This window comes from Delphinapterus leucas, chromosome 14, assembly GCF_059928025.1.
Source record: "Delphinapterus leucas isolate spDelLeu-1000000601 "Yukka" chromosome 14, BTC_Dleu_Yukka2, whole genome shotgun sequence".
Taxonomy (NCBI): domain Eukaryota; kingdom Metazoa; phylum Chordata; class Mammalia; order Artiodactyla; family Monodontidae; genus Delphinapterus; species Delphinapterus leucas.
Window position 1 is genome coordinate 85,199,577 of NC_143142.1, and position 27,877 is coordinate 85,227,453.

The following is a 27,877-nucleotide window of genomic DNA, read 5'->3' on the forward strand; positions in this document are numbered from 1 at the left end:
AAGATTTCATTTTCCTGAAAACAAAATGAAACTTAAGAATAGCCAGAAACTTTAGAAGGAATTTGTTAAATAAAAACAATATAGTAGGGCTTCCCTGGTGGCGCAGTGGTTGAGAGTCCGCCTGCTGATGCAGGGGACACAGGTTCGTGCCCCGGTCCGGGAAGATCCCACGTGCCGCGGAGCGGCTGGGCCCGTGAGCCACGGCCGCTGAGCCTGTGCGTCCGGAGCCTGTGCTCCGCAACGGGAGAGGCCACAACAGTGAGAGGCCCACATACCACCACCAAAAAAAAAAAAAAAAATATATATATATATATAGTAGAAACATATCTCGTACCCAGAACAGAGTAGGCATTTAATACACGTTGCTGAGGGGTTTTACATTATTTGTATTCAAATTATTCTATTTGTTGTGTAGAACTGCAGGTTTAAAATTCTAGCTTATATTTTTGGGGTGACAAAAGTGTTCTAAAATGTATCGTGATGGTTGCAACTCTGTGCATATAATAAAAACCATTTAATTGTACACTTTATTTATTTTTTTGTGGTTACGCGGGCCTCTCACTGTTGTGGCCTCTCCCGTTGCGGAGCACAGGCTCCGGATGCGCAGGCTCAGCGGCCATGGCTCACGGGCCCAGCCGCTCCGCAGCATGTGGGATCTTCCCGGACCGGGGCACGAACCCGTGTCCCCTGCATCGGCAGGCGGACTCTCAACCACTGCGCCACCAGGGAAGCCCTAATTGTACACTTTAAATAGGTGACTTGTATGTTACATGAATTACATCCTTATAAAACTTGTCCCCCCCCCCAAATTCTAGATTATCGTTAGAAAACCTCAAAGGTAAAATGTGAATGATATTTAACTGCTGATGTTTGCTAACTTGTTTTTATCATCTTATACTAACACAGTATCAAATATTCTGTAATGAATTTGTATTGAAACCCTATTGGTAAAATAGTTTGCTACCCTTTTATTGTTGTTTATTTTAAAAGGCCTGATTACTGAGACATTCAGTCAACAAGAAAGTATGAATGACTCTAGGCAGCAGTCACTGTTCTTCATCACACTTCCAGATTTACACAAACTCTGTGCTGTCAGGATAATATTGAGTAATGGAGTGGCAGATAATGAGATGAGGAGTGCACAGCTGAAGATATGCAGGTAAAAAATCACATCTTATAAGTAAGACTTTATAAACTTTTTGAGACCTTTAAGAGCTGTTTTAGTAGTATCTCCTTTAAAGCAAAATACTCATTTACTCAATCTGTTTATATAATTTTGAAATAAAGGAATTCAGTTTTTTTCTAATCAGGTATATTGAATTACATTTAGGGGAGGACTTGAAATACTTGAGATAGACTATCTCACTGTTGAGTTTTTATATTTGTGGCTTCTTGTCTGATATTTTAATTTAAATATTTTATGGACATTGATGAATTAAATCAGGGTCCCAAAACATAGAGATAGTAATAAATATATATGAAGTACCTACTGTTTTTGAAGCACTTTAGGAGATACTGTAAACATTTTAGATTAATATAATTTTTAAATTTTCAGGTTGATATGAGTATTTCTGAAGAGTATTTCTCCAAGAACTATCTTGAAATAAGACCCAAGATAGTCTTTGAAAAACAGCTTAGTTGAAGCCTAAAGTATAACACTGTGATTACTGAGGTCCCACCATGTATTAGTCCCTTAAATTGTTTGAGACATTCAGAAAAGAACTCCTAGAATACGTAACAATAGTATATCTGTAACTGAATTTCTTGGAGAGGAACAAACACGTATAAGATTGCTAGGGGCCAGAAATAAGACACTCTTGGGGTGTCCTCCATTTTGCTCTTATTTATAAAACTTTTCTCCTGCCCACTGTATATTTTCCCACTCAGGTGCAGCCAGGAGTCTGTACCCTTCCTGCTAAAGTACAATTTGATACTCATTGAGCATTCACTTGTGACCCCTTTGGGAAACAAATAAGTAGAAAACCTTAAGAGAGATTTTTTGCTGTTCACCCTCATATGGGTCATGCCCAAAGAGAGGGGTGTTTTGACTCATCGTTCCAATCACTGACAAAGAGGCTGGAACAGAGAGAGCAGAGACGTGGTTGTGTCAGATAAAGGCAGGCCTTGCAAAAGCACGTACCTGCTGCACCACAGTTCCAACAAAGATGAGGCCACCAGAAACAGATTGACCCATCTCACCTTTTGATGTAATCCCATACACGCACACTCCTGGTTTTTAAAATTTGTTTCCTTGATGATTAATAATTTTGAAAATTTTTACATTTCTACCTCTATTCCCTTTTATGTTTTTCCCATTTTTTCCAACAAAATTATTGATGGTAACTTGAATTGTAATGATTGTTGTTGTAAGTTCATTTGGCTTTTGAATACTGAACTAAAACTGCTACCCCACTTCATTCTGGCTTGGAAAAAAATTCCTTTTTGAAGAAAAAGCATCTAGTCAATAGTTCTCACACTAAAGTAGTTGATAACTTCACTGATGGGTGAATCCTTAGACTCTTTCCTCAAGTGCTTCTGACCACTACTTTAAAAAAAAAAAAAAAAAAAGGAAAATGGAAGAAACAGGAATTTAAAAAGCTGGATTCTTCACAGTGGTTAGACTTTTTCAGGTCTATACTTAAGATAAAATTGGAGTGTTTTTTTTTTTTTTTTTTGCTGTACGCGGGCCTCTCACTGTCGTGGCCTCTCCCCTTGCGGAGCACAGGCTCCGGACGCGCAGGCCCAGCGGCCATGGCTCACGGGCCCAGCCGCTCCGCGGCATGTGGGATCTTCCCAGACTGGGGCACGAACCCGGGTCCCCTGCATCGGCAGGAGGACTCTCAACCACTGAGCCACCAGGGAAGCCCGAACTAAGCAATTTTTAAATGTTCTGGTAAAGTAAAAACAGAGAGTGGGCAGTCCACTTTAAAATTAATACATTTCATCTCCACAGGCAATTGCTGTTTTTGCACCAAGATATCCTGACATCACCTGTACCTGAAATATTTACCCAAATTTGGGTGGTGATGGCGGTTAGTATTTTAACATTTTATAAAGTATTATTACTAATTATTGGGAGCAATATTGATAAACATTAATTCAGGTATTAATTATAGCTCAAATTGAACATGGTTTATGAAGGCAAATTACGTTGTGTTGTAGGTTGATCAAACCATTAACAGACTTTAACTTTGATATACCTGATGTGTAAGATCCATTTTTGTGGCTCTAAATTCATATTTAGTTTTCCCTGTCATTAATGTTAAGATAAAGATTATCAATGAATAAAATATGTTACAGCATAATTTCAAGATAGCACAGACTTAATCCTTTTCTTATATTTTATTCTTTAGAATTACATTTAATATAAAAGAAGAAGTTTCTTGTTCCAGCAAATCTCCAATTGTTTTTAAAGAACTTAGGTCAATAGGTTTTTTTTTTCTTTTGAATTTTATTTTATTTATTTTTTTATACAGCAGGTTCTTATTAGTTATCCATTTTATACATAGTAGTGTATATATGTCAATCCCAATCTCCCAATTCATCATACCACCACATGCTCAATAGTTTTTTTTAATTTGGAAATTTCATTAAAATTTTTTCTTAGTAAAATTGGAACAAGAAATATATTTCCAGTGCTGTATATAACTGGGAATGATAAATGAAGTACCAAGAATCTTTATAAAAATTATATTATCCTGAGATTTTTGTCAAAAATCTTTCTGAAAATCCTCTTATTCTGAGATTTTAATTCCCCAGAATCCAGTGAAATCAATATTTAATAACAATGCTGATAGACCACTCAAAATCTTCTTCAGGTCTTTTATTTCTAGGTTTTATGGTTGTATGTCCATCTTTTATCTTTTCATCCTTAATATAGCTTTTAAGAAAGACAAGCTGTTGGTGACCCAGTAGACAGTAAAGTCTCTTATTTGTGTTCTTTTCTACCTGAAAAAATTATGAAACAAGGAGGACATTGTTTTAGAGTTCTAGTAAATTCTAGTATCCTAATCTTAGCAAGAATAGTAAGAGGAAAATTGCCATCTAAAAATATGTTTTACTTTCTTACAAAGATATTACACGCTGTAAAAATTTTTACAAAAATATTTAAAATAGAAAATGGGATTATTATACATACTATTTTGAAACTTACCTTTTATTTCCCCATTAGCAGCCTGGGTATTGTTCTGTGTCAGTACATATATTTTACTCATTTTTAAGGATTTCATTGTATGGGTGTATAATAATTTAATTATTACCTTCTAATGCTCATCTGAGTTTCTAGTCTTGTGCTATTATAAACAATGCTTCAGAAAGTGGAAATTATATCATTTTTATTTATTTGGTAGTTTCTGTGGGTTAAATTCTTAGATGTTGGATTTCAGTACATTTTAAACTATAATCTACATGCTGCTAAATTGTGCTCTGAAAAGCTTGTACTAGATTACATTTAATAAATAGTGTATGAGAGAACCTATATTTCGACATCCTCACAAGCACTAAATATTAGCAGTCTTTGCGTATCTGCCAATTTGTTAGGTTAAAAATATCGATAATATCTTCTTTTAATTTCTGTTTCATTGGTTAGTTGGAACACCTTGGCCTTTTGAACTTTCTCTTGATCTTCCACTTGTGTCCATTTTCCTTATTCATGTTTAATAAATTATTGTTTATTAGGAAAGGTATTAAATGTTTATTATATGAACTTCATTGGCCTTTTCACTTATGTGGTTTCTGGATTCGGGTCACTCCCAGAAAGGCTTTCCTCACTTTGGAATGTACCCACGGATTCTATTTCAGGAAGAGAATGATTATTACCTGCTTCTTTCTCCTGGGCATAGAAACTGTTGAGATGATGGCCCTCTGCTTTGCTCTGCTGTATAATGTTTAAATTCTTTATGTAGTGCATTATTTAATAATATATATATATGTTAAGTCCTTCTTATCAATGTGGATTTTTTTAATAGATACCATTTTATAAAGCTGGAAAACTTAATGCCTATATTGAAAAATATGGAGCTAAGGTAAGTTTTAAAAAGGATAATAATTCCAGACATTGTTTATATTGATTTTGTATTCAACTTCTTTTGTGAGTAAACAAAAATTGGAGTATCTTTCTCATAAGTTATTGCTATGCATGTGAAAGAACCCAACATTTTTTTCCCCAGAACAATTATTTTGTGCACATTTAGTAGAGAAAGACGGGAAGAGTCTTAATTTTGTTGGGTACTTTCTTGCAGGCATTTTATGTGGCATAATTTCACTTATCATCTGTATTTCCAAGAAGTAAATATCCCCATTTTTACAGGTGAAGAAAATGAAACCCAGAGAGGTGAAAATATTGTCCACAATCATATAGCTAATAAGTAGGGGAACAAAACAGTATAGATTGTATTTCCCGTGGTGGTGAGTGTCTGGATCTTAGCAAGAAAAAAAAATGAATACGTGGAGTTGAGCACCTGTCATGTCTCAGTTACTCAGGCCGTGGAGACTTTGCTGGAGCTCCCTTCATGTCTCTGCATCGATCTCTGAGGCACTGTATTCTTGGTTATCCTAGCAGCCCATCCAGGCATCACTGCTGGCCTCTGTTCCTAGACCTAGTGGGGTTAGGGTTAATGAGGTTTTCGGTCATCTCCAAGATGAGATGCTTTCTTTAAGTTCTAGGATGATAAGATCTCAACAATACCCGGAGATTGTTTGCAGTTCCCTGAGAAATGTTTGAATAAGCTGAAAGCTGGTTTTAGCCGTTATTTACAATCTGTGGGAAGGCAGTATTCTTTCCCATCCTTGTGGAGACTTCATGATTATGCTCAGTTTTTCTTTATGTAGATATTTTCTACATGATAATAATCACAGCAGATATCTATAATATACTGAGCACTTTACTTGTTTCTGGAGATAAAGCTGTGAACCAGATAAACTTCCAGCCTTCAGGAATCTTAAAGTAGGAAATAATGCCCTCCTTTTTACTCATTGGGTGACAGTTACTTTGGCTCGCTCACTTTTCTACATGCTAGCAAAGGCAATGGCAGTGTTTTCTTCTGGGCTACATTTGTAAGGACGTTTGTATAGCAAACAGCCCTGAGAAGTTTCCTCATATGCATGTGCTATTCCATATGTAACTGAATACTCAAGGAGGGACTCCACTGATCTCAGAGTTTCTCTCTATGCAGCTCTCTTCTCTCAATACTTAACCCCCAAACTCTACTTTCTTTGGCCTCCCTGGACTCTCAGTTCTGTCTGCTCAACCCACAGAGCCCACTGCCTCTTCCAGGATTCCTCCTCCCTGCACTGCAGCCTGGAAACCCTCTTTAATCAATATGCTGGGGGTACTCATGAATTTCCCATCTGATCATTAAAAATTCTGTACAAGTAGAGATACTCTGCTGGTTGCATGTGTGCCCATGTAAATATTTAACTGTTTTGTGATATTGAACTAGAGTGAACCATAATGAGAAATATTACAGTATAATTCTGGACTTGTTTCCTTTGTGTACAGCAAAATACAAAGTAAAGTTTAAGGTCCTAGCACCGGAGCTCCAAAAATTTAGGCTTACTGAGCCAGGATAAGCAGGTAGAATTTGCCCATTATAGTCATAGTTTCAAAGTGAATCTATTTTAACACTTCTTTAACTTTAGAACCAGATAGGATTAGCTGTAGTGATGACTATAACTTATATCCAGGATAGCCCAGTTTGTTAGGTGGTGATCTATACACACAGACATTTTTCTCTGAGTTTATAGGGACATAACAATTGCTGTGAACTTGCCCATTTTGTGCTTTAATATTTTAGGTGGAGGCTCCACAACGAGTAATTCCTGTAATTCTTCAAAACTGCCTTTCATATTCACTCACAGCTAGACTTGCTCCAGCCTGGAATAAAGCTGGCCATCTCTTGGTGCAAGGTGACTTTATCTCTTTCAGTCATTGGGGCTTTCTGAACTAGCTTACTGCTATTATGTACATGTGTTTTTAATTTTAAGATATATTATTTTTAGGGAATGGTTTTTAAAGCATAGCCCCAACCAAGGATTCTCAAGCAAGCCCACATCAACATAAGTGTCATCTCCTTACTTTGGGATTATATCTAGAGGGCTCCTAGTGTTTCTTTGAAAAAAAATGTTTTTATTATAGAATACTTGATGTTTAAAGAGGAATAAATATAAGTTATGTAGCATTATAATAAAATGAACACAAATTACCAGCATTGTTGGAACCAAAAGTCTGTTCGAATTTTTTGTTGAGATCTAACTGTTTTCTAAATACTTTATACCAGGAATAAATATTTGAGGGAAGAACTGGGTATTTCTGTCCTTTTAATTGAAGAGATACTTTTTGAGTGATTATATTTTTTCTCTGAATTGTCATTAGATATTCATATAAAACTTCATTTTATTTATTTATTCATTTATTTATTTTGGCTGTGTTGGGTCTTCATTGCTCCATGGGCTTTCTCTAGTTGCGACGAGCGGGGGCTACTCTTCGTTGCGGAGCACGGGCTCTAGGCACACGGGCTTCAGTAGTTGTGGCACGCAGGCTCAGTAGTTGTGGCTCATGGGCTCTAGAGCGCAGGCTCAGTAGTTGTGGTGCATGGACTTAGCTGCTCCACGGCATGTGGGATCTTCCCAGACCAGGGATCGCACCCGTGTCCCCTGCATTGGCAGGTGGATTCTTAACCACTGCACCACCAGGGAAGTCCCTAAAATTGTATTTTAAAGCATTTTTCATAACTTTGATAATTTTACATAAAAAGCTTATATTAAGCACGATTTATAAGTTTTAATAATATGGCATATCCTATGAATTTTTTAAGGAAGAGAATTTCTTTCTCAGATGGGAAAGCAAAGTGCTGTTGGTAAGTAAAAATACATAAGTTAATAGTTAAAACATTAATATAATAACAGTTTAAAGAATGGTACAGATGGTTAGGTTGTTAAAATCTTGATGATTAGGTTATTTCAGAATTTAATCATATATTGTTATAATCACAGTTTTACTCAGGAAGTCACCTCTGGTTCAAAATATACGTTCTACTTACATAAGAAAAAAAATTCACTTCTCTTAATTGGAATAAAAGCTATGTTTTTAATTTCTCTACTTAAAGAAAACTGTGACCAAAAAGGGATTTAATTCTGCAGGCATTTATAAAGTATAGTTTCCAGAGCCATATCATAAGAATTTTTTAGTACTGTTGTAAGTAAAAACTTTCTTTTGAGTACATGATTCTTTTTCTTCTTAAAAAAAATGATTGTCTAAAGAGACACAGATGATCTAAAACACACAGTTTACAATATGGTTTAATCTAATTCTTTCATTGACGTGCATGGTTGTATTGCAGGTAGACATGTTCCTAAATAGTAGTCCAGAGATAGCCGATGGGGGAAATCCTGAGCCAAGTAGACATTATTGTCAGTCATGGTAGCTTTTACCACCATTTGGCCATAGCCTTAAATCTCGGACTAGCACCTGTAATCCACAGAGTATTTGCTCTGAGTTGACTTCCAAGCTGAAGCCTATTTGCCCTCATTGCTCTGGTTTTATGTTTAAGTTGGACAGTGGCAGTCACTGTGTATTAGCTCTGGATGAATGGGTTCATTACCTAAATTTAGTTCCATCCCCAAACACTGTCAGGAGACTACAGCTGTCGGAGGTTAAAGATAACAGCTTAGGAGAGCAAAATTCCTCACTCACGTGTTAGAATTTTTTCTTCTAGTTTTACTGAATGTAATATTCTATGGCAAAACTGACAAATTGTAGATGTGTAACACTACCAGTACACCAGAAGCCCCCTCGTGCTTTATTCCAGGTACCACTATCTGACTTGTATAAGTAATTTTAATCACAAGAAAGCAAGATAGAAGCCTTGGGGCTCTGAAAGATCTGGAATATATCTGCCAGTATATTTGAGGACATTTGTTAGTAAGACTAGTGAAGTCAAAAGCATGGCCTGGTACCTCTTCTAATTTAAGAAGAGCCTTCATCTTTCATATATAATAGATGTCAGACTTCTAAAAAGTATTTGTTGAGTTTTCCTCTCAATTGTGGGATGTCTCATTTTTCTTATTGTAACCCTACCCTACACATACATACCCACATATGCTTTTGTCTTCTTTTAGATGTCTCATCTATAGACCATCAAATATTATATGGTGATTATTTGAATTTTACCATGTGTGAAAAAAATCCGTTCTTAACTGAGTTTCCAACTTGAATAAATTGAGTTAAATTGATTTCTTTTGTTACTAAAATACTTAATTTGATAGGATGGAGTAATAATTCCGGAAAGTTCACGGTTAATAATTTTATTTTCAGTATTAGACATCAATGTAACAGAAACTCAAGTTTGTCTAAGCGTAGAAGCTTACACAATCAGACTGCCACCACCTCAGGTACCACATATTTTGATTTCTATAATTAACCTTACTATACTTACTGTATAATTAATATATTTATTATTATTACTGATATGCTAGGAGGTTTTAATTTTTAACAAAAAGAGTGATAAGAAAGTTTTTATTATCAAAATCCATATTATTAAATGCTTGCTATATTGATATTGTCCTAAATCTGTTTACCAAAGAAAACACGATTCTGTCAGTTTAACACAGATCTAATTATATTACTCCCTTGCTCAAAAATCTTTTTAGGTGGCATTCAAGACTCCACAACCCTGCCCTGCCTCAGCACCCACTTCTTGCCTCTTCTTTCATCTCCAAATATTAAAAATGCTATTTCAGCTCACACTAAATGTAATAACCCCCCACTGGCATTATTAGAGCTTTTTCTTTCTCATCTATTTTTTACACATAACAGTTTTTTCCTTCTTAGTGGAAGGATGTGTCTTTTATTTTGCTGATTTTCATAGCACCCAGCATAGACTCTTACACATTAATGGTAACTCAGTAAATGTTATTTTCCTTCTTCTGTGACAGTGGTTCTCAACAGAGAAGGGTGGAGGACAAAATTAGTGATTTTGTTCCCCGTGAGACATTTGTAATGTCTGGAGAAAACTTGGCTATCACAAAGTAGGAGGGGTGTGTTGCTACTGGCATGTAGTGGATAGAGGCCAGGATCCTGCTAAATATTCTACAGTAAACAGGACGGCAACCCCACTCCCATCCCCACAAAGAGTTTTCCAGCCCAAACTGTCAGTAGTGTCCAGATAGAGAAACCCCACTCATAGCACAGATGACTCTTCCTTTGCTTAGAGTGCCCCTCTGAGTGGCTATACATTATGCTTACTCTTTAAGAGCCAGCTCAAATGCTACTTTATTCATTTCTCTATAATTTTTTGATTACCTGTTATGTTGAGGCAATAGACAAGTCAAAAATGAATAGGATCTACTTTCTGGCCTTCAAGAGTTATGTAAGCCAGTAGGAAAGCGGACCTGAATATAGATAATTGGAATCGTTACTGAGTCAAAGCTCGTCCTGCCTGCTGCACAACAGTCCAGTAAATTGAAAGATGAGGCGTTGGGGCAAGGAGTAGCCACTTGCCAGCAGACCGAGACTGTGGTGGGCTAGCATCCCAGAGACCCATTTTACCTGACTTAGAGTAAAAAGGGAGGGGTGTGGCTAGTTGTTGCAAACTTCTCCGTGCCGAATCCTTTGTTCTTGCAGCTGTCCATGTAGGTCAGGTCACGATGTTCCTGTAAACCTCCAACAAGACAAGTGTTATTCTCTGTTCCACAACTTTTTATCTCTATATGAACGAAAAGTGTTATACCTTTAAAGGTCAGACCTGGGAGGCAGAGCCTTGAGAATGGGCCATCGTGTATATTTCAGGTTTGTTCTTCTCTGTTACAGATTGGGCGGCATAACATGAGTATCTGGTACTGATGAGGAACCTTCCCAAGGCTCCAAACCCACTGTGATCTCTCACCCTCTTTTAAACCTTCACACTACTCTTCACCATGCTCACATACTTATTTGTATTTTTATTTAGTTAGTTACTTTAATATTTATTTATTTATTTGGCTGTGCCAGGTCTTAGTTGCGACACGTGGGATCTTTGTTGGGGCATGCGGAATGTTTAGTTGCGACATGCAAACTCTTAGTTGCGGCATGTAGGATCTTGTTTCCTGACCAGGGATCGAACCCGGGCCCCCTGCATTGGGAGCACGGAGTCTTAGCCACTGGACCACCAGGGAGGTCCCCCTATTTGTATTTTTAGAGTTATACTCATTTCTGCATCTCCAACTTGCCTTATAATTAGCTTCTTAGGGACCAATATTGTGTTTTACTACCCTTTGAATTTCCTACAGATGATACTTCTGTCTTATGTATCTCAGATTTGAACCAATTAGGGAATGACAAAGAAGAGTATGACATATAGAGATCAGAACACCACCTTTATTACTAGGATGAGAATATAATTTATCATCCAAAATGAACACTTTTGAGAGTGAAAGGGGCACTAGCTAACCTAATGGGATACTGGCCCAATGTGTATGAACTGGGATATGTTAAAAATTAAAATCAGATCAATCAAAATTGTATTTATTAAGAATTTATTGTGCATAAAGCTATAGTTTGTGAACTGGGAGTCTTCAAACCAACAGTGGAATGAAGCTCAGAGGTGTGTTGTTATAGGACGGCTTATATAGCAAAAATTTGGAAGCTGTTTAATCTTTATAATGATTGGTTATAGCAGTGGGGTTTCCAAATGACAGGGGATTGGTTAAAAGTTATTGTAGCATACCACTTTGGAAAACAGTGTGGTTCATTTATGATTTTTGGAGGCATTTACAAGAAATAGTCTAAGTTAAATTTTGCTTGGGTTGCAGAATAAGCTAAATTAGGTTTTGCCTTTGTAGCTTAACTGGTATTGTCTGCCTAAGGAATTTTCTAGTTTGGTCTCCATTTTAATTATTTTAACAGATATACGGTCACACTGTTTATTACTGAAAAAGAAAAACAGCTACTGGAGAATGTGACCTGTCTGAACCCTAGAATTAGGTAGATTGACCCACGAACTTATGGCAGTAACAGAAACCCACAGATTCACTTGGGAGATCAGGCACCATTCCCAGTATGACTGAGAGAATACAGAACACCACTCTTTGCCAGCAGGCCAGCTCCCAAGAGGACAAGGTAGGAGTTGTCCCAATTTTACCAACCAGATAAGCCATCCCATCTGCCCTGGGAGGGGTGAGTGAAGGAGGAGAGTGACATCATGAATATGTGTTAGTACATCGTTCTCGACATGGAAGCAAACACCAGAAATGGGGGCGATACGCTCCTCTCTTCTGTTCAACATTTACACTCAACAGATGCTTGTTCAGTTTATTTAAATTGATTCCCTAAATTATAATTCCTCATCGGTTCCTCTAAATCTCACTTTACTTATACTTTTGATATGTCATTTTTCACCTCCAGACTGCTATAAAAATTAGTTTCATACATGTCTATGTTCCTACTAAGTTGTAATTTCTTTGAGAGTCTGGGTCCTGCCTTATTTACCTTTGTTCCCAATATACTAAAAGATAATTGGATTGAATTTTCATTTTATCAAAATCTAGTACTGGTTATAGGTCCAGAGGGGGGAATAAAGGTGAGGAGGAGGATATTTACCATCTCGCTCCTTTCCAGTTCATCTTCTACACTTTCATTCTCCTTATTAAAAATCTACCATGGCTTCTATTATCAATAAGATGAAATCTCAACTCTTTAGTATAATATACCAGTTGACCCAAATTCATCTCCCCCATCATTGCTCTCCAAGTAGCCAAACAACTAATTGTTTCTCAAAGATAACATGGTCTTTCATACTTACATGTGTTTGCTCATACTGTTCTCCAAGCTTGTCGTGTCCATTCTCTGGCTCATCTTCCCACTCGTCTTTCAAGGCTTATTTCAGATATCACCCCTCTGTGAAGACTTACACAACTCCCAAGACTCATCTCTCTCTGTGCTCCCCTGGCCATGTGTATCACATATTCTTGTCCACGTAACTATCTCATTAAACTTAGAAGTCTTAGAAGGCAGGGCCTGTGTCTTAATTGATTTTTCTATCATCAGAGCCTACCATACTACCTGTCACTCCAGTAAATATTTGTGGAATGAGTGGAAGGTTGAGTGGAGTGGAATACTAATTTATATGTTGAACTAAGTGACATTTGTTTCTATATCCTATTTAACTCCTGTGGGCTACAAATTAGTAGTTTTCTGAATTCTGATCTTTGATCCTATCTAGGCAAATTTTAAGACAGTTTATCATAATTCATTATGAGAAGTGGGATTTTAGCCTTTATCTTTAGAGTTTAAATGGATTCAAGAAGTATTTGAAAGAATAATTTACTCATTTATCGAATTTTAGACTATTTTAAACTTTAAAATAATGCATTCCTGACAGTTAAGTGTTTAAAAAGAAGTTTATATGCATAAACTGCCGTTTTACTGGTTGATGCTTTACGATTATAATTGAATCCACAGTTACATGAGGAACATATTCCAGAATAGCATTATGTAATCTTAAGCTATTTGCCTTGATCATTTAATTATACGGAAAATTTGGGAAATGGGCACCTGGAAACAAATTTGTATTTACTCCATAGACAACTATTTATTGGTTGTCATTATGTATATGTGCATGGTGCTGATGGAAGACATCTTTTCCTTCCAGAAGTTTTTATCTTGGTCAGAAGAAAAGGCATGCACACACAACTTACCAGGAGAAAGGAACATTTCCTCAGCACCGGTTAAATTCACACACCGAAAAAATTCAGTGTAGGCTTAGAACTATATTAAAGTCCCCAGTTCTGCACTTAGTAGCAGTGCCTCTTTGGGCATGTTACTTAATTGCCCTGGATCTCTTGTAAATTGAAGGTAATGATATTTACCTCATACAATGTTAGGAGGTTAATGGGATAAAGTAGATTAAGTGTACATAGTAGAGGTTCATAAAGGATGGCTATTGTTATTACTTTATAAGTAAATCGAGACACAGGGTTTAAGTAATTTGCTGTAGGTCATAAAGGTGAATAGATTCAGGATTTAGATTTTGTCCTTCCACTCTCTTCTTTCTACTACACTACATCATACTTCCTTCACCTAGGGTTGGGTTCCTTGGCTCAAATTTTTATGTCCCAAAGAGCCTTACAGAAGTACATACCTAATAAGTATTGAGTAAATAACACAACAATTGAATAGCAGTTTTTTTGGCAATAGAGTATCAAAATAATTGTTATAGGAACTATGTTTCTTTAGGAGTTCAGAGAAAAAGGAGATGTCTGAGGGAATTCATATTTGAAACCTTTGGAACTTTGACAAAATTTTCCTCTCTTCTTGAATCAGCTCCTTTTTTGATTTCTCTGAAACTTTTGGGGTTTTTTTCCCCAGAATCTCCTCCATTCATTCATGGCTCATCTTTCTCTTATCACAGTGTAAATGTTGCTTATCACACTGTAAATGGAACCCTTGGGTTCCATTTTCAGCCCTCTTTTCTTCTTCACAGGCTCACCCATTCCAGTGTTGAACCTATACAATGATACCTCCCAGACATCCTTGTATAATTTCAGCTTGTCTGTCCTTTCTCTGATACTTTCACATGAATGTACTAATGGTACTCAGACCCAGTTGTGTCTAAAACTGAATTATTTACTTGTCACCCTCCCCAGCCCCATCTCTGCTCCTCCTTTGAATTTACTCTTTTGGTCACTGGCATCAACAGCCAGTAAGTTACCCAGCCAGAGGCTTCAGGGCCATCTTTGGTTCTTGCTTGCTATATCCAATCGCTCTTCAATAGTCTACCTTTGTCTCTGAAATCTCTTCCTCTCTGTCTTCATTTCCAGTGCTCTAATTTAGACTCCTTTCCTTTCCTTGAACTATTAAAATGGTCTCCATTTTGGCCTTCCTGTTTCCAGCATTTTTCCTTCTTGTTCTCTAATTTTTCCTCACAGTGTCAGCAGAGTTCTCTTTCTAAAACAGAGGTCCCCAACCTAAATATCTCTAGTATCTCAATGTTGCCTAGGAAAGATAAAGTCCAAATTCTTTAGGTTGGCATTATAAGGAGGAAGTGATATTTATTGAGTACCTTCTTATGTGGGTTTGCTCACATAAGGACACAAATATTTGTTAAGTAAATAAATGCAAAGAGTTAGTAAATGATAGGTAAATCAGAGTCTGTTGGGGTGTATAGTGAAGAGGTGAGTGGTTTGCTGGTCTTCAGAAAACTCTTAAGTTGAGAAAGACCAATATAAACATAGTGCTAGTATCATGGAGATCCCTGCAGCAATTGCCTTGAGTCCCTGAATAGTGTAGAAAATACTCAGAAGGATATAAACACAAGCTGTATAAGTAGATGTATGTGAGAACTCATAAACTGCAAACATTTGGAACTGATACCCACCTTCTCTGAATTCGACTTCAGGTTCTGTTTTCCCTTAAATAATTTATTCATCCACCTGCAGCCAGTCTTTTCTAACAGTCATAGCCATTCCTGCACTGACCATCTTTTTCTTAACACACAGCTCAGGCAACTAATCTCAAGCACAGAGTATCACAGCACAAGATTTATTTCCAGTGTACAGCACAATAGGTATCTTTTCATTCTTGGTGTCCTTTCAACATGACCAGCGCTTATCATCTTCCTCTTCCTACATCCATGGTTTTTTGCTCTGCCCTGCTCCCCATTTCCGTTAATGTAATAAATGCAGTGGAAATTCAGAGAAGGATAAGTCACTGAATGTGGAGGAGAAGGGTCTAGATTTAGACCTGTAAGGTTTGTATTGGTAGAACTCAGATAAATCAGAGTGGGGGCAATGCTTTAAGCCAGTGCATTGTTAAAATGCTTATGACTTGTCCAGGCAATAAAAAATTGGCCAGGTTAGCTGGAGTTCATTGAAACGCAGTAGGCAATAAAGTTAGAATGTTGTTTGCCAAAAGATGGATGATAAGGGCAAATGATTGTGAACCGTTCTCTCTAATCTTAATACAGTGTCCTCTCACCCATTAATACTTTATTTTCCACCTCACTTGAGGTCTCTCTAATCTCTGGCTCACTGTAAGAAAATGCCCCACACTTCCCAGGGTGAGAAAACTTTAAGTGGCAAGTTGTTGGCTGCCTACAGGCTTAAATACCCTACAGACAGGGCACCTGAGGACCGCAGAAAAAAGCATTCCAAGACATGGAAAAGGGATACAAAAGGAGAGTGAGAGTACTGGCTCTGTCCTCTCCCCTCCAAAAGACCAGATAGAGGTATAACTCCCTAACACATCCTCCACTTAAAAAAATTTTTTTTTTTTTTTTTGTGGTACATGGGCCTCTCACTGTTGTGGCCTCTCCCGTTGCGGAGCACAGGCTCCGGACGCGCAGGCTCAGCGGCCATGGCTCACGGGCCCAGCCACTCCGCGGCATGTGGGATCTTCCCGGACCGGGGCACGCACCTGAGTCCCCTGCATCGGCAGGGGTACTCTCAACCACTGCGCCACCAGGGAAGCCCCTAAAAAAATTTTTTTTACTTTAGTTAAGATGCTATTCTGACAAAATGTAAGTACCTTCCTTTGGACAGAGATTCAACTTCTTATAAATTAACATAATTAAAGAAACTGAAAACCAGTTCAAATAAGTACAAAATAGGAGTTTGGGTTTGGAAGATAAGAGGGAAAGCATGAAATAGTTGATATACTGTATAGAGGAGAAACAGGATGAGCTGAAATACTGATTACATTATGTAAAGTGGTTATGTATGATTCAGTGTAATAGCCTTTGAAACTATATAATGCATAACTGTGTGTAATAAATCTGTGTTGTTTAATGTTTCTTTTTGTTTGCCAAATTCTTTTGAGGACTTATGCATTAAAATCTTATTTCTATTCAAAGCTAAGAGAATTTGATATTTCTCAAAGTATTATAAAGGATTTTGAAACTAACAAGAATGCTGTTATTGCGGGACATTCGATTTTGAGCAACCGGTGCTATGTTTTGCCAAGGTGAGATTTAAATTTGTAATATCTAGGGTGGGTTCAAGATAGTAGTTGTCTCTTATTTTGCTTCAACATTGATATGTGCAAAAGTATAAACCATTTTTGTGAATTTTTGAAACTGAATTACCACTTTAAAAAGATATTGAAACAATATTGTCGTACAGAAGCCATCAAATTACTAAAATAATTTTGTTATACATTTACATTTTTTTTTTGCTGAACATATATCCAGCAAAGCAGCTTTACTGAGAATACATAATATATTGAATATATAAAGTACTCTTACAATTCAACAATATACAATTCAATTAAAATATAATTAAAGATTTAAACAAGTAATTCACCAAAAAAATATATGGGTGGCAAGTAAGCACATTGAAAGATGCTCAACATCATTAGCAGTCATTAGGAAAATGCAAATCAAAACCCCAATAAGATACTGCTACACACCTACTAGTATAGCCAAAACTAAAAAGCCTGATATAATATTGATGAGAATGTGGAGGAACTGGAAAACTTATACATGATTGGGAAGAATGTAAAATGGTACAACCACTTTGGAAAACAGTTTGGCAGTGTCTTTAAAAGTTAAACATATACTTACCATGCAGTTCAGCCATTCTACTCCTAGGGGTTTACCCAAGAGAAAGGAAAGCATATGTCCATACAAAGATTGACATGTATACACTGATGTGTATAAAATTGATGACTAATAAGAACCTGCTGTATAAAAAAATAAATTAAAATTTATCTAAAAAAAAAAGACACAAATGTTCACAGCAGCTTTATTTGTAATAGCCAAAAACTGGAAACAACCAAATGCCCATTAAAAAGTGAATAGGTAAACAAACTGTGGTATATCCACACAATGGAATATTATTTGGCAATAAAAAGGAATGAAATATTGATACCACAACATGACTAAAGAATCCCGACCAAAAAATAGTACATATTATATTATTCCATTTATATAAAAATCTAGAAAATGCAAACTAAGGAAGAATTGGAGGGATTACAAGGACAGTTTGGAGAGCGATGAGTATGTCTACTATTTTGATTGTGGTGATGGTTTCATGGTACATACATAGGTCAAAATGTACCAAGTCGTACAGTTTAAATATATGTAGTTTATTGAGAGTCAATCATACCTCAATAAAACTGTAACCAAAAAACTACCTTATTTCAACTCATTGTTTGTTTTTTTGAGATTATGAAATGTTCTAAATTTACTGTGGTGGGAGTTCCCTTGTTGCCTAGTGGTTAGGATTCCAGTCTTTGACTGCTTTGGCCCAGATTCAATCCCTGTTCAGGGAACTGAGATTCTGCAAGCCACGTGGCATTGCCAAAAAATTTTTAAATAAACAAAAATAAAATTGACTGTGGTGATGGTTGCACATATCTGCAAATATACTAAAAACCACTGAATTGTATACTTTACATGGGTTAATTAATTGTATGGTATGTGAGTTACATCTCAATTAAACTGCTTAAAAAGATCTATCTATTGGGAATTCCCTGGTGGTCCAGTGGTTAGGACTCTGTGCTTCCACTGCAGGGGGCATGGGTTCGATCTCTGGTTGGGGAACTAAGATGCCACATGCCACTGGATGTGGCCAAAAAAATAAAAATATCTATCTACTTTTTTTTTTAAATTTACATAAGAGTTTAACAAATTTTTTTTACCTGGAGGAGATACTATAGGCAAGTACATGATTAAAAGTGGGAATGTATATATTAAAAGTGGGAATGTATATATAGAATCTGACAATAACAAGTAGAAACAAGAACTCAAACAGCTCCCCATTCTGGGTCAGCAAACAGCTTGAAAAACCTCAAACTGCCATGAAGGGAGAGCATCATTTTACTGTGTATACATAGTACCTGGGACTATACTGATAAGCCAAAAATGCTACTCTATTTGGTAAACTCTGCTAAACAGACCACATAAACACAGTACACTTTAGAGAAAGAATCTTAAAGTGCACGACTCTAAAGGCCTCTGATATACATTTACATTTTTATTAGACCTAGTTTTAAAACAGTAAAATTTCTAGGTATCTCATTACAACTATTATAATAATATCAATAGAATATTATAAACTTGTACATATAATTAATGATTCATTGTCATTTGATATGAGCTGTTTTAAGTTTGTACTGTCTTCAGGGGAAAAAATGACTTATTATTAACATAAATATGACTATTGGCATGAAATTTTAACCTGCTTAGGCAAAAGAACTTTCAAGCAGCATATACACAATGCCTTGGTCATTGAAGCCAAGAAAAGGTAGGTAGGGAACAAGATTTGACCCTGATTCATTCAGCTCTTAACAGACTTTTCCCTAAAGTCTAACAATTACCAGGCATACCTCTATGTGGCAACACTGTACTCATTAGTTTGTGTTTATAACTGGCTTATTGTTTGCATCAGTTCAACTTAGATTTTCTAACAATTCTAGTTGTTAAGAATTTAGTACAATGTTAATTTAGAACTGGGAGCAAATGAGTAGCTTATTTACTTATGTGTTGATAGTTGCTAAAATTTTTGAATGCTTTCCAAATCACATAGTTAAACTGTATCTAAGCATTGGCTCATAATACTTCACCACCTCTATGTTTTATAGTATGAAAATGGGACAAATAATAAGTATTCTTCACACCATACCCCCTGACTGTCCTTTTCACTCATATGAAGATTTCCAGATGCACTGGGATGACCTGGTAAGGAATAGAAACATATATTACATTAGTAGCTATTTGATTTTACTTCTTGTAATTTAACCTTAAGTTTAGCTCTCTCAGGAGAATTTCAACTTTGTTCTTAATTTTTAGTATAGCTATAAGCTTCCAGAAAATTATGGAACTACTAAAATATACTGCAGCATCTACTTCAAAATGATAGGAAGAAGGATCTTCACATATCCTTTACAGATGCTCTCTGCCCACCTTATGATCCAGGCTTACTCCTGCCCTGATGTCATCATTTTCAACCTTCTCTAAGTTCAAATGAAGCTACTTTCCCTCTACTTCTTTTTATCTGAATAAGTGTTTTTTGTTTTCCTTAGAATTTTGCTATTTTTATTTGAGGATGAGCTTAATAAAAATATTTTTTCCCCTTAAACACTACTGCAACAATTTAGACAGCAGAAGAAACTTTAGAGTAGATAGGAAAAATGTTTACATGATTCCTAGTAGAAAGTAAGAAAATAATTGCAGGCTTCTTCTTAGCCAAGGGCTCCCTCCTGTGGCATGCTGGATATTACTGAAAGGGTAGAATTAAAAGAATTAGTCATTTAATGAAATTTTCTTTTCAGAGTATTTAATTTTACGGTCAAAGTTTAGAGGATTTGAGTTGCACTTAATGCACCCCATTGATTCAAGGAAATATTTTTCTTAATGTTATTTTTAAAAATCAACATACAAAAAAGCACACAAGTGCTCAGGTGAAACTCTTCCATCTTAATTAGTACTTATTTCACCATTTCTGTCTCTTTATACTCTGACCAGCTGGAGTTTCCAAATGGAAGAGGGAGGAGCCTAATGTTCTCTTTCTGTATTCTGCATTTCCTAACCCAAATCTTAATATAAAGCTGAGGTTGACAGGTATCAATTTTTCCCCTTCATTAGATGCTAAGACATTATTCCAAGTCTTCAGAATATTTTTCATCAGAAAAAGTAACTGCTTTTCTCAAAGAACTGCTTTTAGAGCTTGAGTGCACTCTATACATGTTGTTTCTCTGTACTGAATTTTTACTGCTCTTGGAGATGCAACCTGTTTATTGTTTACTATAAACAGTTATTTTTATAATCTATAAAGGTCATAGTATCTTTTTTATAAATCATTTTTTTTTATAAATCTTAGTTTGCCAGTCTGTGTAGAAAGCCATATAGTAAGGGTACTGTGAGTTGTCTTTATTGTGAGTGTTAATATTTAAGCAGTTAAGATTCCTGTGAGTAAATGTTCTGTATAGCTTTGGATAATATGGAATAATATTTAGGATTTAGTTGTGTACCTTTTAAGACTGTTTTACTTCCATTAAAAAATGCTGTCTTCTATCTACAGAAAATTTCCCACTGTTCTTTAACAATGTTCAGATACCCTCTCAGTTGCATCAGAAGTCAGCCCATACAGTTCTTTCCAAGGGTAGATATGGAAAGTGTGTTGAAAAGTTTTCTTTCAGATTTAAAATCTAAACTGCCCCATATATGTGGATTTCCCATAAAGATGACAACTAAACCGTTGTACTACACACAAGAACTAACTAAACTGTATCTGCAGGTAAGAGATTTCATATTCTACCAAGTTCTCTAAGACATGCTATGCACCTTTTGCCTTCAGTGATGGACTACCTATCCACTGTGCTATAAGTCTTTTCTGTCAGTTCAGTGTTTCCCTAATACTATTTGTCATTGTTGTACTTAACCATTTGTTATTGTCATTATTATTATTATTGTATTTAACTTGGTATGATGGTAGTAGTTGTTTACTGTTCTATTTCTTCTAATTTAACATGACTTCCTAGAGGGCAAAGAGCATATTCATCTTATTCCAAGTTCCTGGTACTTAATAGGTGTTCATTAAATGTTTTTTCAAAGAATAAATGAATAAATGATCATATAGGATAGTTTGGAAACATTTGCCTCATACAAATCCAAGTTTTCTTTGAAATTCTGCCACTTCAGTCATTTGAGTCTGATTGACTGAAAAAGCCTTTGAATAATTCCATTTATAGAAATTGAATTATGGTAGCATTTTCATTGTAAGATGATATGCTAAGTGAAATCTTATTTATGAAAAAAAAGAATAAGTAGCAATTAAGCAATATTGATGAAGAAAATATGATGGCCTATCTTCACACTCAATAGAATAAGATTTCTTTGTCAAAAGGAAACAAAATTAAAAGGGAAGTTTTTGAAGAACAAGTGGAAATTCAATTTAAATTTTTCAACAATGATCTTTCTTTTAAATGACAAATATGTGTGTTTTCATCAAAAGGAAAGACAGAGGTTTGAATAATTTGAACAGTTTGGAATGTAATATGAATTATTTGAATATTTCTGTGTCTTCTGAGTCTCCTTTCTTGACTTATAATACTAGCGTCTTGTTTTATTGTAGCTTCCACTGCTCTAGTGATTTAGGCTTTCATGTGGTGTTGACTTGCTACGGCTCAAACACTATGCCTCATGGCATTTTTTCAGCTTTTGCTGCCATACTGCTTGCTTCATTCTCTTTATAATCCTCGAGTAAAATTCACCAGAGCCAGTATTTGATAGACCCCTTTTATCTTTTCTAGCCAGGTCACACCATCTGTCACTAGCCAGCCTGTGGATCTGGTATCCTTGGGTTAGGGGCTAACACCTCATATAAATGCTATAAAAACATAACAGCCAAGATATCAAGTGCTATAAGGCAAGGCCATTTCCTTAGAAGGGAGTGTGCATGGACAAATACCAATTGACATCTTTATGATCTTTATGAATCTTAAAATTTTGCCCTGACATAACATTTTAAAAAGTTTAGTTGTTGGCCGAGTCCAAATCTGAGGAATTTAGAAGATATGTCATTACATCATGCATTTTTATTGAATATATTTATTGAATACCTTATATTTCCAGCCTACATCTGTTTTGAAAGTGGTGAGTCCAGACAATATATTTGTGAAAATTTGCTTCTTAAATGTAAAATAACACTTACTTGGAAATTCTGGTCTTTATATTGCTTCTGACAATTGGTACATTGACAATAAGAATTTCTCCTCAGTTTTATTGAGTGCCTTCTCTGTGCCTTCTCACTTAATCATCAAAATAGATGCTTGGGGTAAAAAATTGTTTTCTCAGTTTTGCAGAAGAAACTTGAAGCTCACAGCATTCAAGTAATTTAACCAAAGCCACACAGTTAAATACATTGCAAAATTAAAACTGAAACCCAAAGAATGGATTCTTAGTTCTAAAATTGGAAAACGTTTAGATTTGTGGTTAAGAGCCAGACTCTAGAGACAGGCTGCCTAGGTTTGAACTCCTTACTACTTGTATAATCTTGGGCAAGTTATTTAATCTCCCTGTGCCTCAGTTTCTCCAGTTGTAAAATGGGGCATAGTAGTAGTGGTAGTAATAGCACTTGTCACAAATTGGGCTCTCTAGGAGGCCTACTCTGAAATGGAGTCCAGTGCGTGTGATGCTTATCGAGAAGTGCCCTTGGAATCAACACCTACAGACAGCAGGGAAGGAAGAAGAATGGGTAAAGGGAGAAGTCAAAAGCAAAGCAGGTGCCAGATAGCCATGGCCAACCTTCTGAGGAGCACAGGGGCTAAAACGGCCCATCACAGTGGTTCTGCATTGGCCAAAATAGCCAGGCCTTTATACCTCTTCCATCTGTCGTTGGATTTGGGCCACCTGGAGACAGGCAGGTTCTAGGGTGAGGTGGGTCTCCATAATTGAGGCAGTCTCTGCAGGGGCTGACTGCCAAAGGTGGTTTGCTGACAGTACCCCAGCAGCAGGGGAGCAGCCCTTTCTTGAAGGGGATCTGGGCAGCACATCACCATTTCCTTCCCAGTACTTCATAGGGTTTTTTGTGTTTTGTTTTTGGATTAGATAATCCTATTTGGAACAGTTCCTTGTAATTGGGCTCTCAGTACATGTTAGTTCCTATTATTGTTACAACCTTGTTAGCTCTAAGTACTAAAAAGAATAAATTTAAAAAATGAAAAACAAATTGATCAAACTGCTTGATAAAACTCAACTGACTTAAAAAAGTAAATTAGTAGGAGTGCTTAGCCAAACTAGCTTTTTTTTTAACTTACCGGAATTCTCCAAGCTACATAAAAGAAATTACTATAGTATAACGAACTCTTGTATGCCTATCATCTGGCTCCTCCTTGACGGATTTTTGGGGTGGGGGTAAACTGTAGTATTTTAAAACAAATCCAAGATATGCTGTTATTTTAATCTGTAAAGACTTTAGTATGTGTCTTTTTCTGATAAGAGCTTTTTAAAAAATATTATGTAATAATAATTGATTAATATCACCTAATACCAGTTCATACTGCAATTCTCTATTTATCTCAAAGATTTATTTTAGAGGTTTCGTTTAAGTCAGAATCCAAGCAAGTTCCACATAATTTGGTTGTTCTATCTCTTAGATCTCTTTTATTGAATAACATTCCAAACTCCCCTCCTTTTTATTTATGCCAGTTATTTGCTGGGAAAACTGGATCATTTACCTGGAAAATGTCCCATATTTTGCATTTGAATGATGGCTTCCTTGTTGTGTCATGGCATTATAAAACACTCCTCAGTTAGCTTCTGCATCACTTCACTCAGGGTCATGAAAGCTGGCTAGTTCCTCTTCTGTGCCCTCTGCAAATTATGAGGAAGTAAAGAGGGGCGTCTTCTTGCCTCACTGACATGAATAAGACTCCAGCTTGAGAAATCTGCAGACAAAAGTGAACCCAGTCACCTACTTTGAGCATCACCCAAACCTTACCCAGGACTTTATTGGGGACTTCCCACTTCTCCCACGAATAGCCGTGGTGGGAGAAGGAGCATTATTCTCTGTGGTGACTTTGTATTATGTCAACCTGAGTACGCTGTAGGTATGTGTCCTTGAATTCCTTCCTACATCGTTCTGGCTTAGGGTGGCACGTGATTGGGAAGGTGGAGGCGAAGCAAGAGCTACGTTCACACAGAGAAATTCTGTGTGAGGCCAGTATTGCAACTCAGCCTCATGGGGATAAGCTATGGCAGCTTGTTGATGTGGAGCAGAAGTTGGGCCATAGCTCCATCTGCCCCGACCACATCTCCTCCTTCAGCTCTCTGAATCCTGCGTCGGGTTTGTATGCATCTCCATTGCCAAGTGCACCAGCCCTTTTGTAGGTCACCTGTACTATGATGTCAGAGGCTTGAAGTTGGTAAGAGACCAACTGCTCTCTGACATTCTACTCCATTTTTCAAGGTGGCTACAAGGTCACCCAGCCACATGCCCTTCTGACCAGTGACAACTCTTCTATTGTAGTATGGGGTCTATGTCCCCTCCTTTTGGGTCTGGGCAGGCCTGTGATAGAAGTGATGCTACATGACTTCCAAGACTAGGTCATTAAAAGAAAAACAGTTTCTTCCTGTCTCTTGGGACAGTTGCTATGCCACATGCGAGGGATCCCAGTCTACATGAAGAGGCTACCTGTAGGTACTCCAAATGACAACCAGTGTCAATCATCACACATGTGAGTGAGGAAGTGATTCCAGCCCCAGAGTCATCTAACCACAACTGCCTGAGAGACTCTTAGCTAAACCGTGTCAAATCCCAGAATCAAAAAATAAATAAATTTTTTTTAAAAAATCCCAGAATCATTAAAGATAAAACATAATTATTTTTGTTTAAAGCCACTAAGTTTTGGTATGATTTGCCTAATAAGTAAGTGGATCACTCACTCACTTTTCCTCTGCCTGTTCACAACTCTTATCTCCTAAAACTCTGTCCTACTGTCCTCCCGACTATATTCAACAACTGAATCGCCAGTAAGGGAGAGAAAAACCAATTGTTCTGGTTTGAATATTGTTCCAGATTGTTTTTTTAAATTTTATTTCAAGGTGTGAATCTATGTGTTCTTTATGTCAGAGGGTGAGAAAAGAACTCTGTGTTCAGTGTTTCCGATTATTGTCACATGTCTCTCTTTTACAGACACTAAGACTTAATAGGTATGTATTTTAAAAGACTAAGCACTTCCCAGCAACAGATGAATAGATAAACAAAATGTGATATATACATACAATGGAATATTATTCAGCCATAAAAATGAATGAAATTCTGACATGTGCTACAACATGGATGAACTTTGAAAAGCTAAATGAAATAAGCCAGACACAAAAAGACAAATATTGTGATTCCACTTACATGGAATACTTAGAGTGGGCAAATTCATAGTGACAGAAAGGAGAATGGTGGTAACCAAAGCTGTGAGGAGAAGGAAACGAGTTATTGCTTAAAGACTATGAAGTTCCTGTTTGGGATAAAGATAAAGTTTTGGAAATAGTGATGATTATACAACAGAAGTACAGTGGGGAATGTACTTAATGCCACTGAATTGTATGCTTAACAATGGATAAAATGGTATATTTCATGCTTTATATTTTTCTACAACAACTTTTTAAGAAGACTATGAACACTTGTTTCTCTTTGATGTATCTGACAAGTCAGTTTGACAAGTACTTGCTGAATTGCTTCCAGACACCAGGCACTCTAGTAGGCAATAAGATTGCAAAATGATTAAGACACAGTCACTGCCCTATACTCAAAATCCTACTTGTTCTGAAAGGCGTAGTGTAGATGCAACCACCTCCTCCATTAATTTAATTTCTGAGTAAATGTTTTCTTAGTAACTGTGTGAAAGATTTAAGCATGTGAAGGATGTAAGAATAAGTAACTCATAGTTCCTACCCTCAAAGAATCTAGTATCTACTTAAGGAGACTGAACATGCACACTAAAAGATAAGAGCATTACCTTGTCCTATTTTTTTGGTGACAAATAGTAACGGATAGAAGATCCTTGGGAAGTTGAGAGGGAAAAAAATGGAGAGAAGAGGGAAAGACATTCTGAGAGAGACAGCAGAACGAGCACATTTGGAGGACGATGGTAGCAGCTAAGGGTATAGTTTTTATAGTTGATTTATATACAATTTAGAATATAACTTCATCTTAAAATATTACCTTGAAAGGATGGTATCTAAAGAAGGATACAAATCATAAGAAATATACACATGTCCTCACTAAGGCTCATTTGTTTTTTGTTTTTCTTTACCTGTTCTATGTATTGTAGTGTTACTTTTTATCCTTATTTTGATGATATCTTATATCATTTCTTTTCCATTAAGGACATTTTCGAAATTTCCTAATCTTTATCCTTTCAGGAAAACAAAGTCAAGCCGCCTAATCTAACCACTAAACAAAAGTTCAGGTCCTCTCTGGCTCAGGCCCCTTCCACAAGACCTGCCCAGGCTCAAAGTATTCCACTTCATTCAGTAGCCACAGACCACAAGGTGGAGCTTTCGGTCAGCCAGCCGAAGCCCTATGTGTCCTCAACTCTGCACCTCCAGCCAGAATCTGTTCAGAGCAGAAAGAAATCCCTGCCTGACAAGGCAGCACAAGTACGTCTGGAAGTAACAAAGCTCAACAGAGGAAGTACTCAAGTTCAAGACACAGATTTTAGCTCCCAACATAATATTGCCCCTAAATTCATACCAGTTTTCAAAAATCGACAATTACAGATGAACAAAAATATCTTAGAACCTGACAACCTGAAAAGAAAACATGTTGTTACAGAATCTAAGTTGCTTTCACTTAAAACTAGTGTGATCCAGGATGATAAACTGAATTTAGATCCAGCTATTAAAAAAAGATCTAATCACAGCATTCAGATAAAGACTTCTAGATCTCTGCAAGAAAAAAACACTGAGTCCTTTGAAAATATGACAGAAAATCCCCCTTCTAGTGGAAAATTATCGGTCATGAGTTTAAGTGAAATTAAACAACTACCTAATAGTTCAGTATTTCAGATGTCAAATAACAAGTTAGGTGTAATAAAAAGTGCTGTTGACTTCCAAGTGAATGAAAAAGAAAATTTGACAAGCAAATACATAACACAAATTTTAGGGAAAGGCCACGAGTCACTAAAAGTGAAAAGACCACCACGCATTTTTGAATCAGACACAGAAACGGAAGATTCCCAACTGCTGCAGCAACAATCAGTTGATCAAACTAAAGAAGCTGATGTAAGTGACCACCAGTTCATAGTAAGCAGAACAGCCCACAAGTCTAAAAGGAAATTATGTCAGGACTCTTCAGAAACTTCAAAGAAGCCTCACTCCAATACTATCCATTACGGACAATCCAGTTCTTCTAAGAACCAGGTAAAAAACCTAAAGACAATTTTAATCTGGAGATATTGACCATGTGA

General features: G+C 36.5%; 1 protein-coding gene across 1 annotated transcript; it reads left to right on the plus strand.

The window, feature by feature from the left end:
- Positions 1 to 995: 995 nt before the first annotated feature.
- Positions 996 to 27,877, plus strand: C14H18orf63 (chromosome 14 C18orf63 homolog). The gene is given in 9 exon segments (XM_089895323.1): positions 996 to 1,159; positions 2,954 to 3,032; positions 6,795 to 6,906; positions 7,815 to 7,856; positions 9,314 to 9,390; positions 16,824 to 16,933; positions 19,553 to 19,649; positions 26,832 to 27,836; positions 27,839 to 27,877. Coding segments are annotated over 9 exon segments (1,695 nt in total). The 5' UTR covers positions 996 to 1,025.